The following is a 12,855-nucleotide window of genomic DNA, read 5'->3' on the forward strand; positions in this document are numbered from 1 at the left end:
GCAAGAGTGACACCTGGAAGGAACTAAGAGTGCAGGACTGCAGGGGTAAGAGGTTCCCCATTTATCTGCACAAAGTCCAGACTTCTTGCTGTGGTCTTTGGAAGACCTGCCACCTTCTCTAGCCTTACTCATCCCTCCCTCTCATATATCAAAACCATTTGTCCCCAAAATGTGATGAGCTAAGAGGAAGTCCTCAGGCAAGATGGCTGGAATTGATAGATAAGTGTTATAGCCACTACCCCAGAGAGGGGTTTGGGTGTCTAAGTGGCCTTAGTTTAAGGTAGGCATGGTGAGAACAGTGGATGGAGCTTTCAGACCTGACTGGGTCCTCCATTCAGTCCCAGGTCTTAGGTAGGTCACTCGGAGACCAGGGTGGGCATCACTGAGGAGTGCAAAAGTGAAAAAGTGAGACCATTTATGGGCCAACATATTCAACCAGGATTTTTGTCAGACACCCTTAGTCATGGAACATGCACCTACCTACCTACTCCCCTGTGAATGACCCTCTCCCCAGTACTTCTCCTGGGCCCTCAGAGTCCCCACACTTCAGCCTCTGTCTTAGTAGCTGGCCTCTACCCATCTCTCGCCATTGCCCAGAAATGAACCTGACCCTGTCAGAGAAGGGGTTTCCCCAGGAAACCACAATGGTAGGCAAAGAGGCTGGAGAACAAAGCCTAACCCCACAGGGGCAGTGGGTCTTAAGACTGAATACCTAGCCCACAGGGTGGTCCTATAAGCTCTGACTGGCTCAGGATGCCTGGGGGGGGGGGGTTGGTCCACTGGGGCCTCTCTGACAGCCCTGTTCCAGTCAGGGTATAAGGAAAGGCAACTGGGACATTTTTATTGAGACCGTTTTTTGTAAGAAAAATCAGAAATTGTACCTAAAGCTTGATGGCTGCGACCAGACTAAGCCTCAGTCTGTCTCCTGGTGGGGTCCCTTTTCTGGGAGCACTGGTCTGGGTGGGTAGTTAGGGCAGGCTCAGAGTGAAGTGACCCCATTAGCTGCATAGTGCTGTACATCACAGGGCTAGCCTACTTATCCTCCAGCCAGCCTCAAGCAGACAGCAAACGGCTGATCGCACTCTTAGAGGTGGGCTCTTGGCCCCAGAGAGGACTAGAAATGACTTGCCCAAAGTCAGATAGCCATGGACTCTTGGAGGCCATTGGTAGTGTGGTATCTTTATCTGTACACAGAAAAGCAGTGTCGGTGCACGGAGGGGTGGCTCCGGGACTGAGGCCTCACAGGCCCAACTCCTAACTCAGGCTAAAAGGACTAGGGGCTGCTGTCTGGCACAGGGTCCTGACCCTGGGGAGATGAGAGGCGCATGGCCTTGGCCCAGAGGGGAATCCCCCCCTTCCCACAGCGCTTAGAAAAGGGGAGGAGAATCAGCATGTTTACAGCTAAGGAAGCAGGAGTGGCACTGGGCAGGGACCTTTGGTCAGAATGCCCCTCCCAGTAAGCGGGGGTGGCCCCACAAGTTGAGTTGTGGTAGCCTTTTGTTTGCTTCTCACACTGCCAGGAGGAAATTAAAGAGAATCTGCCACTTCCTTCCGGCCCAAACGGGATGGTGGGGGTGGGGGGCGGGGCAGTGGCGTGGGCGGGCAATCACAAGGGCCCAATATTGTTGTCATCAGCAGTCTCCGATGTCCTCTGCCCAGAGCAGGGATCTCATAGGTGTGAGCTCCAGACAGCTGGGGCTCAGACCAGCATTCCCAACTTGCCTGAGCAGGTCCAGATGACCCTAATCATTACCCCAGCTTCTATATATCTTCTCTCATCAGGAAAGCCAACCGATGGCCACTGCCTCAGGTTTACCACCAGTAGAATGGTCTTCTTGGGCCTTCCTGGTTCAGCTCAAGTCCATTGAGCACTAAAGGTGATACCCTGTCCCCACCTCCACCCAGACTCATACGGACAAGTAGGAGATAAGCTTTTTACGAAGCTCCAGCTCTTCATAGAGGGTGGAAACAGAATAATTATGCCAGTTCATCCATGTATGAAGATGCCCAAGGCTGAAGCAGCCAGCCGTGGGTAAGGGTAGAGGGTGTCTTTATTGCACTATACCAATATCAGGTTAGGGAGGTGCCACCTGAAAATGCCACTGTTTTCAAAGAAAATACTGAGGTCACTACGAACTTGGTCCTGCTATTCAGACCTACCAAGAGAGATGGGAACTCTGGGCACCCCTTGGCCCATGCTCCAGGCTTATGACCCAGACGAGAGCCTCTTAACATCTGTCAGGCAGGAACAGCAAATTGTCCAATAGCATCTGGTTCATGCTCTGTACCCATAATCATCTTGGGGCCAGGCCCATGATGGGGGCAGGGTGACCAGAGTAGAGACAGTGGTCACCAGCCTTCCAGGGGACTCTCTTTACCACCTCCCAAGGTTACAAAGGGCTTCTTGCACAGCTCCCCAGGTATTGCTGGCTCCTGAGCTCTGGGGCCCCCAGGGTCTTGGTCGGGTGCCTCCCTCTTACGCTTGTGCAAAGAAGGGCTCTCCTCACCCAGCCGACCCTCAGGGAGGCCCTGGCTCCGCAGACAGACGATGGCTGCAGCCTGCTCCGCCAGTTTCTTGGACTTGTCCCTGGGCAGATGAGGCATGGGGCAATAAGGCAGGTAGGCAGGCACACTGGTGGTAGGACTAGAGGCTGGGAGGCCTGACTCTCAATACTCTTGTCACAGATTCTGACAAAACTGAGGAACAGGTCATCACCCAGGGATGCTACTACCCAGGTATACCATCCGCCCTCCCTCCCAGGTCAATGCTACGATCAAGCCCTCCACCCCAAGCCTCATGCCCACTGGTGAGGAAACTCACCACAAGGTGGACTGGTACTTCTGCTCAGCAACAGTGACAACAGAGCAGAAGAGGCGATCCAGGGGGCGTTGAACCTGGTGCAGAGAGAACAGAGGAAACAGGGATAGCTGCATGAGGGCAAGAGGAACCAGCCCTGGAGGCCCACCTGCTGGGGTCGAAGGCAGAGAAAAAAAAGGAAGTCCTTCCCACCTAAGTCAAATGAAAGCTACGTGTTCAACATGCTCCTCCCCAGCAAAAGTGTCTGATGCATCTTCCAGGGAAGAAAGGTGGAAGAAAGGTGGACACACAAACAGACAATGACACTACAGTGTGTTGGAGTTCTGTCATGAACCTAAGCAAAGGGCCATCAGAGCCCTTAGCTGTGCGTGACTATAGAGTCTCCTCCGACTGACATCTGGATGGACCAGGTCCCCAAAATAAGTAGTTCACCAGATGGCAAAGGGGTAAAAGGGGACAAGGACTGGGGCAAAAAAGATCCATCTGGCAGAGAGACCAGGTGATATGGCAGGACAGAAAGCTGAGTGGGTAAGACCTGAAGCAGAAAGGCATGTGTGTGGGGGGGGTTCTCGTGCTCTGAATTGATGAGAACTTGAGCAAGGGAAATAGAGCTCAGGTTTGCTTTGGAAATGTCACTCTGGCAGAGGAGGACACAAAGCCCAGAAGGCACAAACTTAGAGATCAGAAGTCCAGTCCAGAAGAAACTGAGCCACCTAAATAAGACACGGTTATAGGAACCAAAGGAAGTGAAGCAATACTGGCTCAAAGTTTTCACTGAGGGGCCCCATTAGCTGAGGCCTGGTCCAAAAACGCGTCTAACTTTCAGGCTTGAGCATCCTTCCTAAGCCAACTTGGCCCTTTCCAGAGACATCTCCTCTCCCTAAGCAATACCACTGGCAAGGACTGGCCCAAGAAACCCCTTAAGTTTCTAGTTCAGTTTCTAGTCCAGAACTTAGACAATAGACCCACTGTCAAAGGGAAGGCATTATCAGCAACTGGCCCAACCACCAGTAACCACTGTGTGCCTACAGAGGGCAAAGCCAGGCTCCAGCCAAGCAGGAGTCCAGGGTACAAGCTGTGGGTATGCTGGGGGTGATGGCAACAGCTGTGGGAATGCTGTAGGCCTATATGCAGGGCAGGCCACAGCCAGAAACTCACCGTTTCATATGTGGGTTGTGCCAACTTCTCCCTCCGGCACCATTCCAGCAGGTACATCTTGGGGGTGATCTGGGGTGAGTATGCTCTCCTGGGGAAAGGAGGGGAAGGAGTCAGGGCCCACCCACCATCACCACTCCATTTCTCAGCAGGGACCCTACTCAGTTCCTGGTAGGAGCTGTAGGAACTGAGACATAAAGCTGCTGCCTTCAAGACTCCTATACCTATTCCCTGACCTATTTCTGTCCCACCAGCAACTAGGGACCTGCGTTCTGCCTAAAGGGAAGATGGGCTTCAGCACGCTTAGGGAATTGGGGTAGGAAGTGAACTACCATCACTCTGAGCTCCAGTCTGGAAAACATCCTTTGACAGCCAAGAAGGAAGGTCCGGTTTGCCTCTCAAGACAAGATCCGGAGGGAGTGGGAGTGGGAAATGAAGGTGGCCATACAAAGGTCTCAGGGATCTAGCTTAATACACCCTAATTATGTCTGTTGAGTGTCAAAATGATCCGCTGCTGCTTTAGACACAGTGGACTCTGGTTTCAGAGTCAGTCTGCACTATGTTCCAACTTCCTACCAGGAGCTCTCCATGGATGTGACTGCCCAACAGCTGTTCCTATGCCCCTTCTCCCAAGCCCTTGCCAGACAAGACTGGCTCCTGGTCTGGGCCTGGGGACCTGAGAAAAGCTTAGATACCACATTGCAGAGGACAAGGATGAGGGATCCAATCAAAGCTGAGCCAGCCTGAGGCAATAATGGCCTGAGGCTACTTCTGTCTAGAGAGGACACCGAGGGCTGGTGAGGGGCAGTGGGTATGGGCAGGAATTGCTGTTGCTATTGGGGAGCTCCTTGTAGGCAGCTAGTTCCTTGGGGCTAGGGAAAAAGCACAGGCTTTCAGGAATAGTAGGAGACAAGTCCTCTCACCTGAGTTGTGGAAGAGGGTGGGACAGGGAAAATGTGGACGTTAAGTCACCCTTGGAACAATATACACAAACCTGACAGTGCTGCCTGGGCTTTCAGGGACTATGTTCAACAAAGTGCTTTCTTTGGGTGGCTGAAAATTGGTAAGTGTCCAAATCAAAGAGACCTGTGGTCCCCAAGCTTGTTCCTAACTATGTACAGCCTCCAGTTTGCCAGCCGGGTCAGCCCAAGGGCACTGGCCCTGGTCCAGGCTGAGGCCAAATGGAGACCTACCGGTCAAACTTGACAGCCATCTTAATGATACCAGAGGTGTCTTCAGCCAGCTCCCCTGCCTCCTCTGGGGTCCTGGCCAAGAGCTCTGCCCGCCGGGAGTCCAGTTCTCGTGTGGTCTCTTCATAGAAGGCACCAAGGCCAAAGGCCTCACTATGGGAAGACAAGTCAAGTGGGGCAAGCCCCTTAGTGGAGCCAGCATCCAGGGAACTACTGCAGAATCCCAGGGCCCTACTACTGAAATATGCCCCTCCATAAACACCAAAACACCTCCAGGACCTGGCCATCAGAAGGTAGCTTTTACCTACCCCTGAGATCAGTATGGACTAGCAGAAGGACCATGAATATGGGCTCCTGAAAGTGGACACGGGAAGGCACGCAGGGCTGGTGGAAAAGTTCTAAAGGTCACCTCCATCATCTAAGCCCAGCTTCTCTTCCAACGAAGAACATACAGGCAGGTGTCCCCAGCCAGCAGTGAGTAAGCTGACCTACACAGATCAAGCACCAGAGGCATGCAGAGCCTCAGCCTCATGTGGGCCCACGGGAGGAAGAGACGGAGGCCTGACCACTGAGTGGTTCCCTACTTCCTGCCCCAGCCACAAGCAGTTAGGCCTCACCTAAATTGAGGTATCACCCAGAGCTACAGAGTTATACTTGAAAATTATACTCTTGAGCTCACAAGACACCTGGGTCAAGCTGGTTAAGCATAGGGACAGAAGCAACACCACAAGCCCAGGATGAGGAGGGTTTTGGCAAGGCTTTTCTTTCCTAGGAAGCATCTTGAGGGCTGGAGGACACTCACAAAGATGGATTTCTGGGGGTGAGAGTGGTTCAGAAGGGCTGCTTTAGAGGAGGGAGAATACAGACAGCCAACTTGAGGGGAAGAGAGTATTCAGGCCAAAGGTCTAGTACGAACACAGATGTGGAGGTGGGAAAAAGGGTAAATGGGGTCCTAGCCGATTTGATTCAGTGGTTAGAGTGTCAGCCCGCAGAATGAAGGGTCCCAGGCTCAATTCCAGGCAAGGACATGTACCTCGGTTGCAGGCTTGATCCCAGCCCTGGTTGGGGCATGTATGGGAGGCAACCAGTCAGTGTGTCTCTCTCAAATCCATGTTTCTCTCTCTCTTCCCCCCTCCCTTCCTCTCTCTATGGAAAGCAATGGAAAAAATATCCTCAGGTGAGGATTTTTTTAAAAAAGAGTAAATAGGGAGCACACACTAGGGCAAGTTATGATGGGCCCCAAATGTCAACCACCTGAGTAGAAGAGTGAAGGGTGGCCTCTCAGACTGCAGAGTGATGGGTGTGGGTGCAGGGTCAGGCCAGGGGTTCCATTCTGCAACCCCAACTCTTCTGACAATTGGGTCTTGGTGGCATGGTATGTGATAGATCTGTTACCAAGAAAACCCCTTTCTCCCTAGGAATTCCCAAGCTCAGCCCTTACATTCCTCCATCCTACTAGTGCCGTAGTACCCGAGATCAGTCCAGGGACGGAAGGTTCCAAAGCTTTGAAAGTATCCCCTTCTGTGAGGCAAAGCTGCAGCACAACCCCACTCCTGCCTATCCACCTCAAGCTGTGTCCATGGTCCCCTGGTAGAGTCAGCTTAGGGCTCATGGTCAAGCCTGGGCAATGTCTGCAAGGACAGATGGACAGCCCAGTGCCACTCTCACCAAATTTCCCGGGAAGACTGGGCGGCATGGAGCAACTTTCCCTGGGGCGACTCCAGCTGTTCTCGTAGCATCTGGCACAAGCAGTACTTGGTGTTGGTGTAGTGATTGTCATACTGCACAGCCTGGAAGAAGAACCAACATGAGCCCATCTGCTGCCTAGGTGGGCTCTGAGGCCTGAGCTTTGCTCTGATGCAGGAAAAGGGGATCCCAGGGGGCACCAGAGGTGCACAGGATGACACTCAACCAACGGAGCCACTCCAGCCAGGCAGGACAACAAACACTCTTGAAGATCTGCCACAGGTCAGGCTGAGCAGGAATGATAACAGCACCTTTCACTGGTGAGCAAGCTCAGCACAGTTGAACATGTCTCCTCTGCTACAGACTAGCCAGCTGGTCAAAACAGCTAGACAGCTGACCCGGGCCAAAGCAAGCCCCCTTTGCCTTTGGCTAACTCAGGCCACTGGAGAGTATGGTGGTCACCAACCTGCCCAAAAGGATACCCAGAACCAAGGGGATGACAGCTGTAGCAACGAGCAAGGGAAGCTCTAGGACAGAGGCTGCCCAGCTCTGGACACGGGCCTCAGGGCCTCCTATCATCTCCAGTTTCCAGAGCCCTGAGGACATCACCAAGCCATGGCAGCCACAACTGCCCAGGCACTGCCATGGCTTGAAGAAAACATAGGCAGTCTGAGGATCTGAGACAATCCTGACCCTTCCAGGAGGGTGTAAGCCCCAGGATTGAAGAGGAGGGTAGAAGTCTGCTCTGGGTGAGGGCTTAGGCCCACTCACTGAAGAATCTGAGGACCATTCACCATCTCCACCTGTAGACACGCATAGCTGATCAGAGTCCCACAGAGTTCCAGAGTTGTGCCAAAGAAACAGGGCTGGCGGACTTGTCAAAAAAATTCCTTTACAGTGAAATGCCCCTGGCACTACCATCAAGCTCCCAGTGAGAAGAAAAAGCTATTCCCTAAGGAGAGGGTTAATATTCGGCTATTCTCTAAGGAGTTAAAGCATTCTGGGAATTAGCAAGGGAAGAGGTTTTGTTGGATTGGTTTTTGTTGGGTTGGTTTTTGTTGTTTTTTAGTCCTCACCGGAGGATATTTTTTAATTGCTTTTCAGAGAGAAAGAGAGAGAGAGAAACATCGATGTGAGAAAGACACATTGATTGGTTGCCTCCTGCATGCCCTTGGCCAGAATCGAACCTGGGACCCTTCAGTCCACGGGCCGACGCTCTAACCACTGAGCCAAACCAGCTAGGGCAAGAGAAGGGTTTTGAGTGATTCTGACTGATGACAAGGTGAGAAGTCTCTATGGAGATAATCTGTCCTCAGCAACTATAATGGCTTTTCCTGGCTGTGGCTTCTCTGGTGCCAGCCCATTGGCATGGGTGTCTTCAGTGACACAGACCCCATTGTCACTGTGCATGCAAGTGTTTGTATGGGGGTTGAAAAAGAGAAAGAGGCCCCAGAAGCACCCTGGATCCAGAGGTCCTTGCTGTGACCCCACAACTTGGAAGCTTTAGAAGGAGGGAGGTGGTATGCCTCCCCATATTGCAGCCTGGGAGGCCCAGTGCTTCCCAGTGCATGACCACAACTGAAAAGAAAAGGGGCGGGACGAGGGCTGCCGGCAGCTGTGGCTGGGGGCTCACCCAAAGCACTCTCTGCAGGAATGTGGCAGGCAGGGAGAAGTGTTTGTTTCAGAAAAGTACAGAGACGTACGTATCGGATGTACTTCTGCATAACCTCCTCCAGGGGCCGCAGACCCTCCTTGAGGAAGATGGATGGGTTCCACATGGCAGCCCTGGCCACCATCACTGAAGAGGCTGCTGTAGTTTGTCGAAAGTCCTCGATGTCCAAATAATCTTGGATGTGGTCGTGAGATCCTCCACTGAAAGACAACAGGGATGAGGGGGTGTCCCCATCCTTATCCCAGCACTTTCAGAAAAAGGCAACTCCCAGGTCTGTCTCCCATTAACTGTGTGGCTTTGGCTAAGTCCTTCAGTTGTGAGCACTTGTGGAGCCTGGAGATTCTCACACCCCCACCACTGAGGGGTCAGGAGCACCAAGGGAGATAATATAAGAAAGCAGCCTGAAGCATGCCTGGCACTTCTTAGGTATCCCTGAGATTTGACCTTCCTTCCAATTCATCCTAAGCAGTGGCTAAAGCCAGCCCACATTTGAAGACATGGGTCTGTACGTGGATACTGAGATTACAGGAATCCCCTGCCAGGCTGACGCACCTATATGCCCACTAAGGGCTGGGTCAAAACCCTAGAGAGGGAGCAGACATAGTGGTGATTGTGAGAGGAAGGAAGGAGGCCCAGTTTAGTTGCAATTTCCTTTCCTGCCACCATGTAGCCTCAAGGGCCCCCTTGTAAAGTGCTCTGCCTGGGGAAGGCCAGGCCTGGCTACCAGCCCCACCTTCAGCTCTCTCCCTCCCTCCTACCAGTCAGGCATACCTTTTGTCAGGGCTTCAGGGCTTTGGAACTTCCCTGTTCCCATCCTGCCATCAGGTTCTGTGCCATCCTAAGGTGCAGGGCTGATCTGGATTTCCCAATGGCTTACACAGGCCAGCTCCCCAGGAGCAACTGGACACTGACTACTAAGGCTTTGGGCTGGTCATTGGTACCTCACACCTGCCAGTCTAGGTTCCAGGTCCCGTAGCTGCCCAGAATTCCTGTCTGGACTTTGGACTGTGACTGACCTTATGACTCCTGAGCCATACAGGGATGGGCAAAAGTAGGTATACAGTTATTTGTACGGAAAATAATACAATAATTAATAAATAATACAAGAATAAACTCTTTGTTTTGTGTATTTACAGATGTAAACCTACTTTTGCCCACTTTAGCTCTATGTGCTCTGGCTTGGGCCTCCTCACCCTACACTGTGCACACCTAACTCTGGTGTGACAACACCTTCCCCTGGGCCTGCTTCAGTGGCCAACTTCTTGCTCTCCCTGTGCCCTGAATGCCCTGGGCCCCCGCCTACTACACACCTACATCAGCTACTCACCAGAGGCGAAGAAACACAATAGGCACTTGTCTGCCTCATTACCAACTTCATTTTTCATTCCACCCTTTCTTTCTTTTCCCTTAAGGTCAATTTTTAATGCTATCTCATTCCATTTTTATATATGCCCGCTCAAATCCCTTCTGAGGAAAGTGGAACATACAAAAGTCAATGATGAGGAAGGGAGGCTTACTTGGCTATGACAGGAATGGAGATGGTTTCAGCAATGGCTTTGATGGTTTCACAGCTGACAGGGTGTTGAGGTCGCTCCTCCCGCTTCCTTGGAGATAAACAAAAAAGATGAGGCTGAGTGCTGAGTGCCAAAGGCCATGTCACAGTTCACACTGGGTTAATTTGCACTTCATGAAGGTCATGTGGCCATCAAGGACAGGGGTCTAGGTTGTAGTGGATGGCTCTCTATGAGCTATGCTGTGAGGGGCAGGAGCAGCATAGGTCTGTGCTGAGAAGGCAAGTCCAGCTCTTGAAGGCCTGCTGATGAGGCATGGCTGCAGGGGGTTGATATGGGTGGCCTGACTTCCAAGGTCACGCCGCCTTTCCCTGGCTTCTCCTCACCTCAGCCAGAGATGAGAGACGGTGCCATAAGAATGCTACCCCTACTGTCCTGGTTCTGCCCTCCCCAAGGGACTAGGAACAGCTGCTGCTGCTCAGACTGGCCACTCCCACACAGCTGCCTATGCTGAGGCCAAGTCAGGCAGCTGATCCTGGGGAGAGGCACCTGGCACAGGGTAGACCCAGCAGACAGGGCAGGCCACACAGACTATGGTTGTCACAATGAGTCGCAGGAGAGGCAGCACCATAACTTAGGTCCCCTCCTTCCAAGGTCAACTGCAAGTTCTTGTGAATGAGACTGAATCTTAGGGATGCTGAGGTGAGCCCTGTCCTGAGCTATGCTCAGGAACAAGCAAGAGAGGTGATTGACCTTTACCCAGGTCTTGTCTGGGTGTGTCCTCTCTGCTCTACTCCTCAAAAAAAGGGTCAGGGGCCAACCAGCCTCCACTTTCACCTCCCCACACTGCCAGCAGCCAATTCTAGCTATTCTCAATAGCTTTGATGGCCAGAAGTCCCTCCTTAAACTCGCTGAAATCTGCCCTCCTAGTGTTTCCAACTACTGGTAGAAAGGATTTCTACTAGTAATCCTGGAAATTACAGAATGTGGTGCTCAGAGAGGTTAAATATTTTGTCCAATGATACACATCCAACAAGCTGAAGAGATGGGATTTGAAACCAAGCAGTCTGAGCCCAGAGCCTGTTGCCTCAGGGTATAAAATGGGTGTGGCCTTTCACCTTCCCCTACTGGCTTCCATCAATACAGCTCTGCTTTCCTATTTTATATGTTGGAGTTCTGGGTTCCCTTTTCTGAAAATGCTATAAGAGGCATAAGTAGCAAAAAAAAATGGGCTGTTCCTACAAGACTCCTGAATCCAAAAGGAACATCACTCAGAGAAGAGACCACAAAGTCTACTGACCTGGGATTCCATACAAAAGCACAGCCTGGACATAGGAAGTCAGTTTGACTGGGAAACCCAGGGTAGCTTTCAGCAACACCTCAGCTCTGAGCAAAGTGTGCATCAGCTACAGGTACAACGACTGTTTAAAGCAGTAGTGATTGCGTTAGCTGGCAATCCAACAGGGGCAAACCAAAGAGGCAGTGCCTTTAAAAGAACAGCAATCTGTCTGGGCTCATTCGAGGCAGATGCTATTGCTCAACGTAGTGGAAAGAAGATGAGATTCAGAGTCAGAGTTCTAATTCCACCACTTCCTGGCTGCATGATGCAATTTTGAGCAAATCACTCCATCTCTACCATTTATACATCCTGAGGGTAGGGGCGTTGTTTCTTCCTCCTCAGTCTCTGTCTCTAAAGCTCAGTGCAGTGCCCACCGCCAGCAGATGCTCAATGAATGAAATTTTAAAAAAATGCAAGCCCATAAAGGGTTTGACTGCCCCCAGGATGTCAAAGAGCTAGGGAGAGGTAGGCTGCATATGTAGAAGAGAACTTAGTTGTCACCTGGGATCTGGTGAAGGGTCATAAAGATGGCTGAGGACATCCCTGCAAGTCAGTCACTAGTAAGGCAACCACTCACCTCCCATGAACTGCAATGGCGGCAATGCCGGTCCTCTCTATCCGCTTCACAAGGCTCAGGGTATCTTCCAGCTGAGGAAGAGGACCACACAGGTGGTTACTGAAGCCATGGAGGGAGCAGCTGCCAGCTCCTAAAGTGGACTCAGCTCTACCCCCTCCTCCAAACCTAATTCAGCTCCTCAAAAATTACTGACACCCCAAATAAACATCCCCAAAGAAAATGGACCTTCAAATGTAACACACCATCCTTACCGATGGTAGGATGCGAATCTTGCAGGTCACAGGTCTGCGTGTCCCTTTAACAAGAGTGCTGAGGATCTGCAGAGAAAACACAAGAGCACCTGCCTCTTCTGGAACAAACAACCACAATGGCTTGTACTAATTACTTCTGCTAAAGACCTGTGTATCTCAGTGGAAGGGGCATGTCTATGTCCACGTATGTTTCCACATGAATGTCTGTTGCACACATACATATGTAAGCTCCATGAAGGAAGGAACTCACCTTTTTACTACACTAGCCCCTTGCCTGGCACATAGTAGTGTACATATATTTGGTAAATGAATGAACGATGAAACTGTGTATAGAATACAGTGATCCTTTGCCAGGGCAAATATCTGAGCGCTTTAAGAAATACAGAATCCTAGATTCCATCTCATATTTTCCTGAATGAGTCTATAGGAGCAGGGCTTAGGAATATGTGTTTTTAAAGGTTCTGTTCAACACACTCTCTCCTCAATAGGATGCTGAGGCCTAGCCCTGGTTGAGAACACATGGCTCACAGCTTCTTTCCTGCTTGAAGGCAATGCTCCCTCGGTGCTGCTCCGAGATCTGCAGAGTGAGGGAGCAGGAAGGCTTTATAGGTCTTGGGCCCCATCCTCATGTACCCTACTCTTTAGAGGAGTCAGAT

General features: G+C 51.4%; 1 protein-coding gene across 4 annotated transcripts in view; it reads right to left on the reverse strand.

Annotated features, from left to right (window-relative positions):
• Window positions 1-1,243: 1,243 nt before the first annotated feature.
• Window positions 1,244-12,855, reverse strand: part of DUS2 (dihydrouridine synthase 2) — a 28,626-nt gene continuing 17,014 nt past the window's right edge. For 2 of the 4 annotated variants that reach the window (XM_016200762.2, XM_087827524.1), the window contains 9 exons: window positions 12,200-12,265; window positions 11,949-12,019; window positions 10,039-10,125; window positions 8,553-8,721; window positions 6,832-6,953; window positions 5,167-5,316; window positions 3,977-4,064; window positions 2,822-2,895; window positions 1,247-2,587 (listed from right to left, as the gene is read on the reverse strand). In XM_016200762.2, the coding sequence (XP_016056248.2) occupies window positions 2,350-2,587; window positions 2,822-2,895; window positions 3,977-4,064; window positions 5,167-5,316; window positions 6,832-6,953; window positions 8,553-8,721; window positions 10,039-10,125; window positions 11,949-12,019; window positions 12,200-12,265 (1,065 nt within the window). In that variant the 3' untranslated portion in view covers window positions 1,247-2,349. Of the gene's footprint in view, window positions 2,588-2,821; window positions 2,896-3,976; window positions 4,065-5,166; window positions 5,317-6,831; window positions 6,954-8,482; window positions 8,722-10,038; window positions 10,126-11,948; window positions 12,020-12,199; window positions 12,266-12,855 lie in introns of all 4 variants that reach the window. The other 2 variants (XM_016200761.2, XM_016200763.2) reach the window with 2 other exon arrangements.

This window comes from Miniopterus natalensis, chromosome 18 (assembly GCF_054644295.1).
Source record: "Miniopterus natalensis isolate mMinNat1 chromosome 18, mMinNat1.hap1, whole genome shotgun sequence".
Taxonomy (NCBI): domain Eukaryota; kingdom Metazoa; phylum Chordata; class Mammalia; order Chiroptera; family Miniopteridae; genus Miniopterus; species Miniopterus natalensis.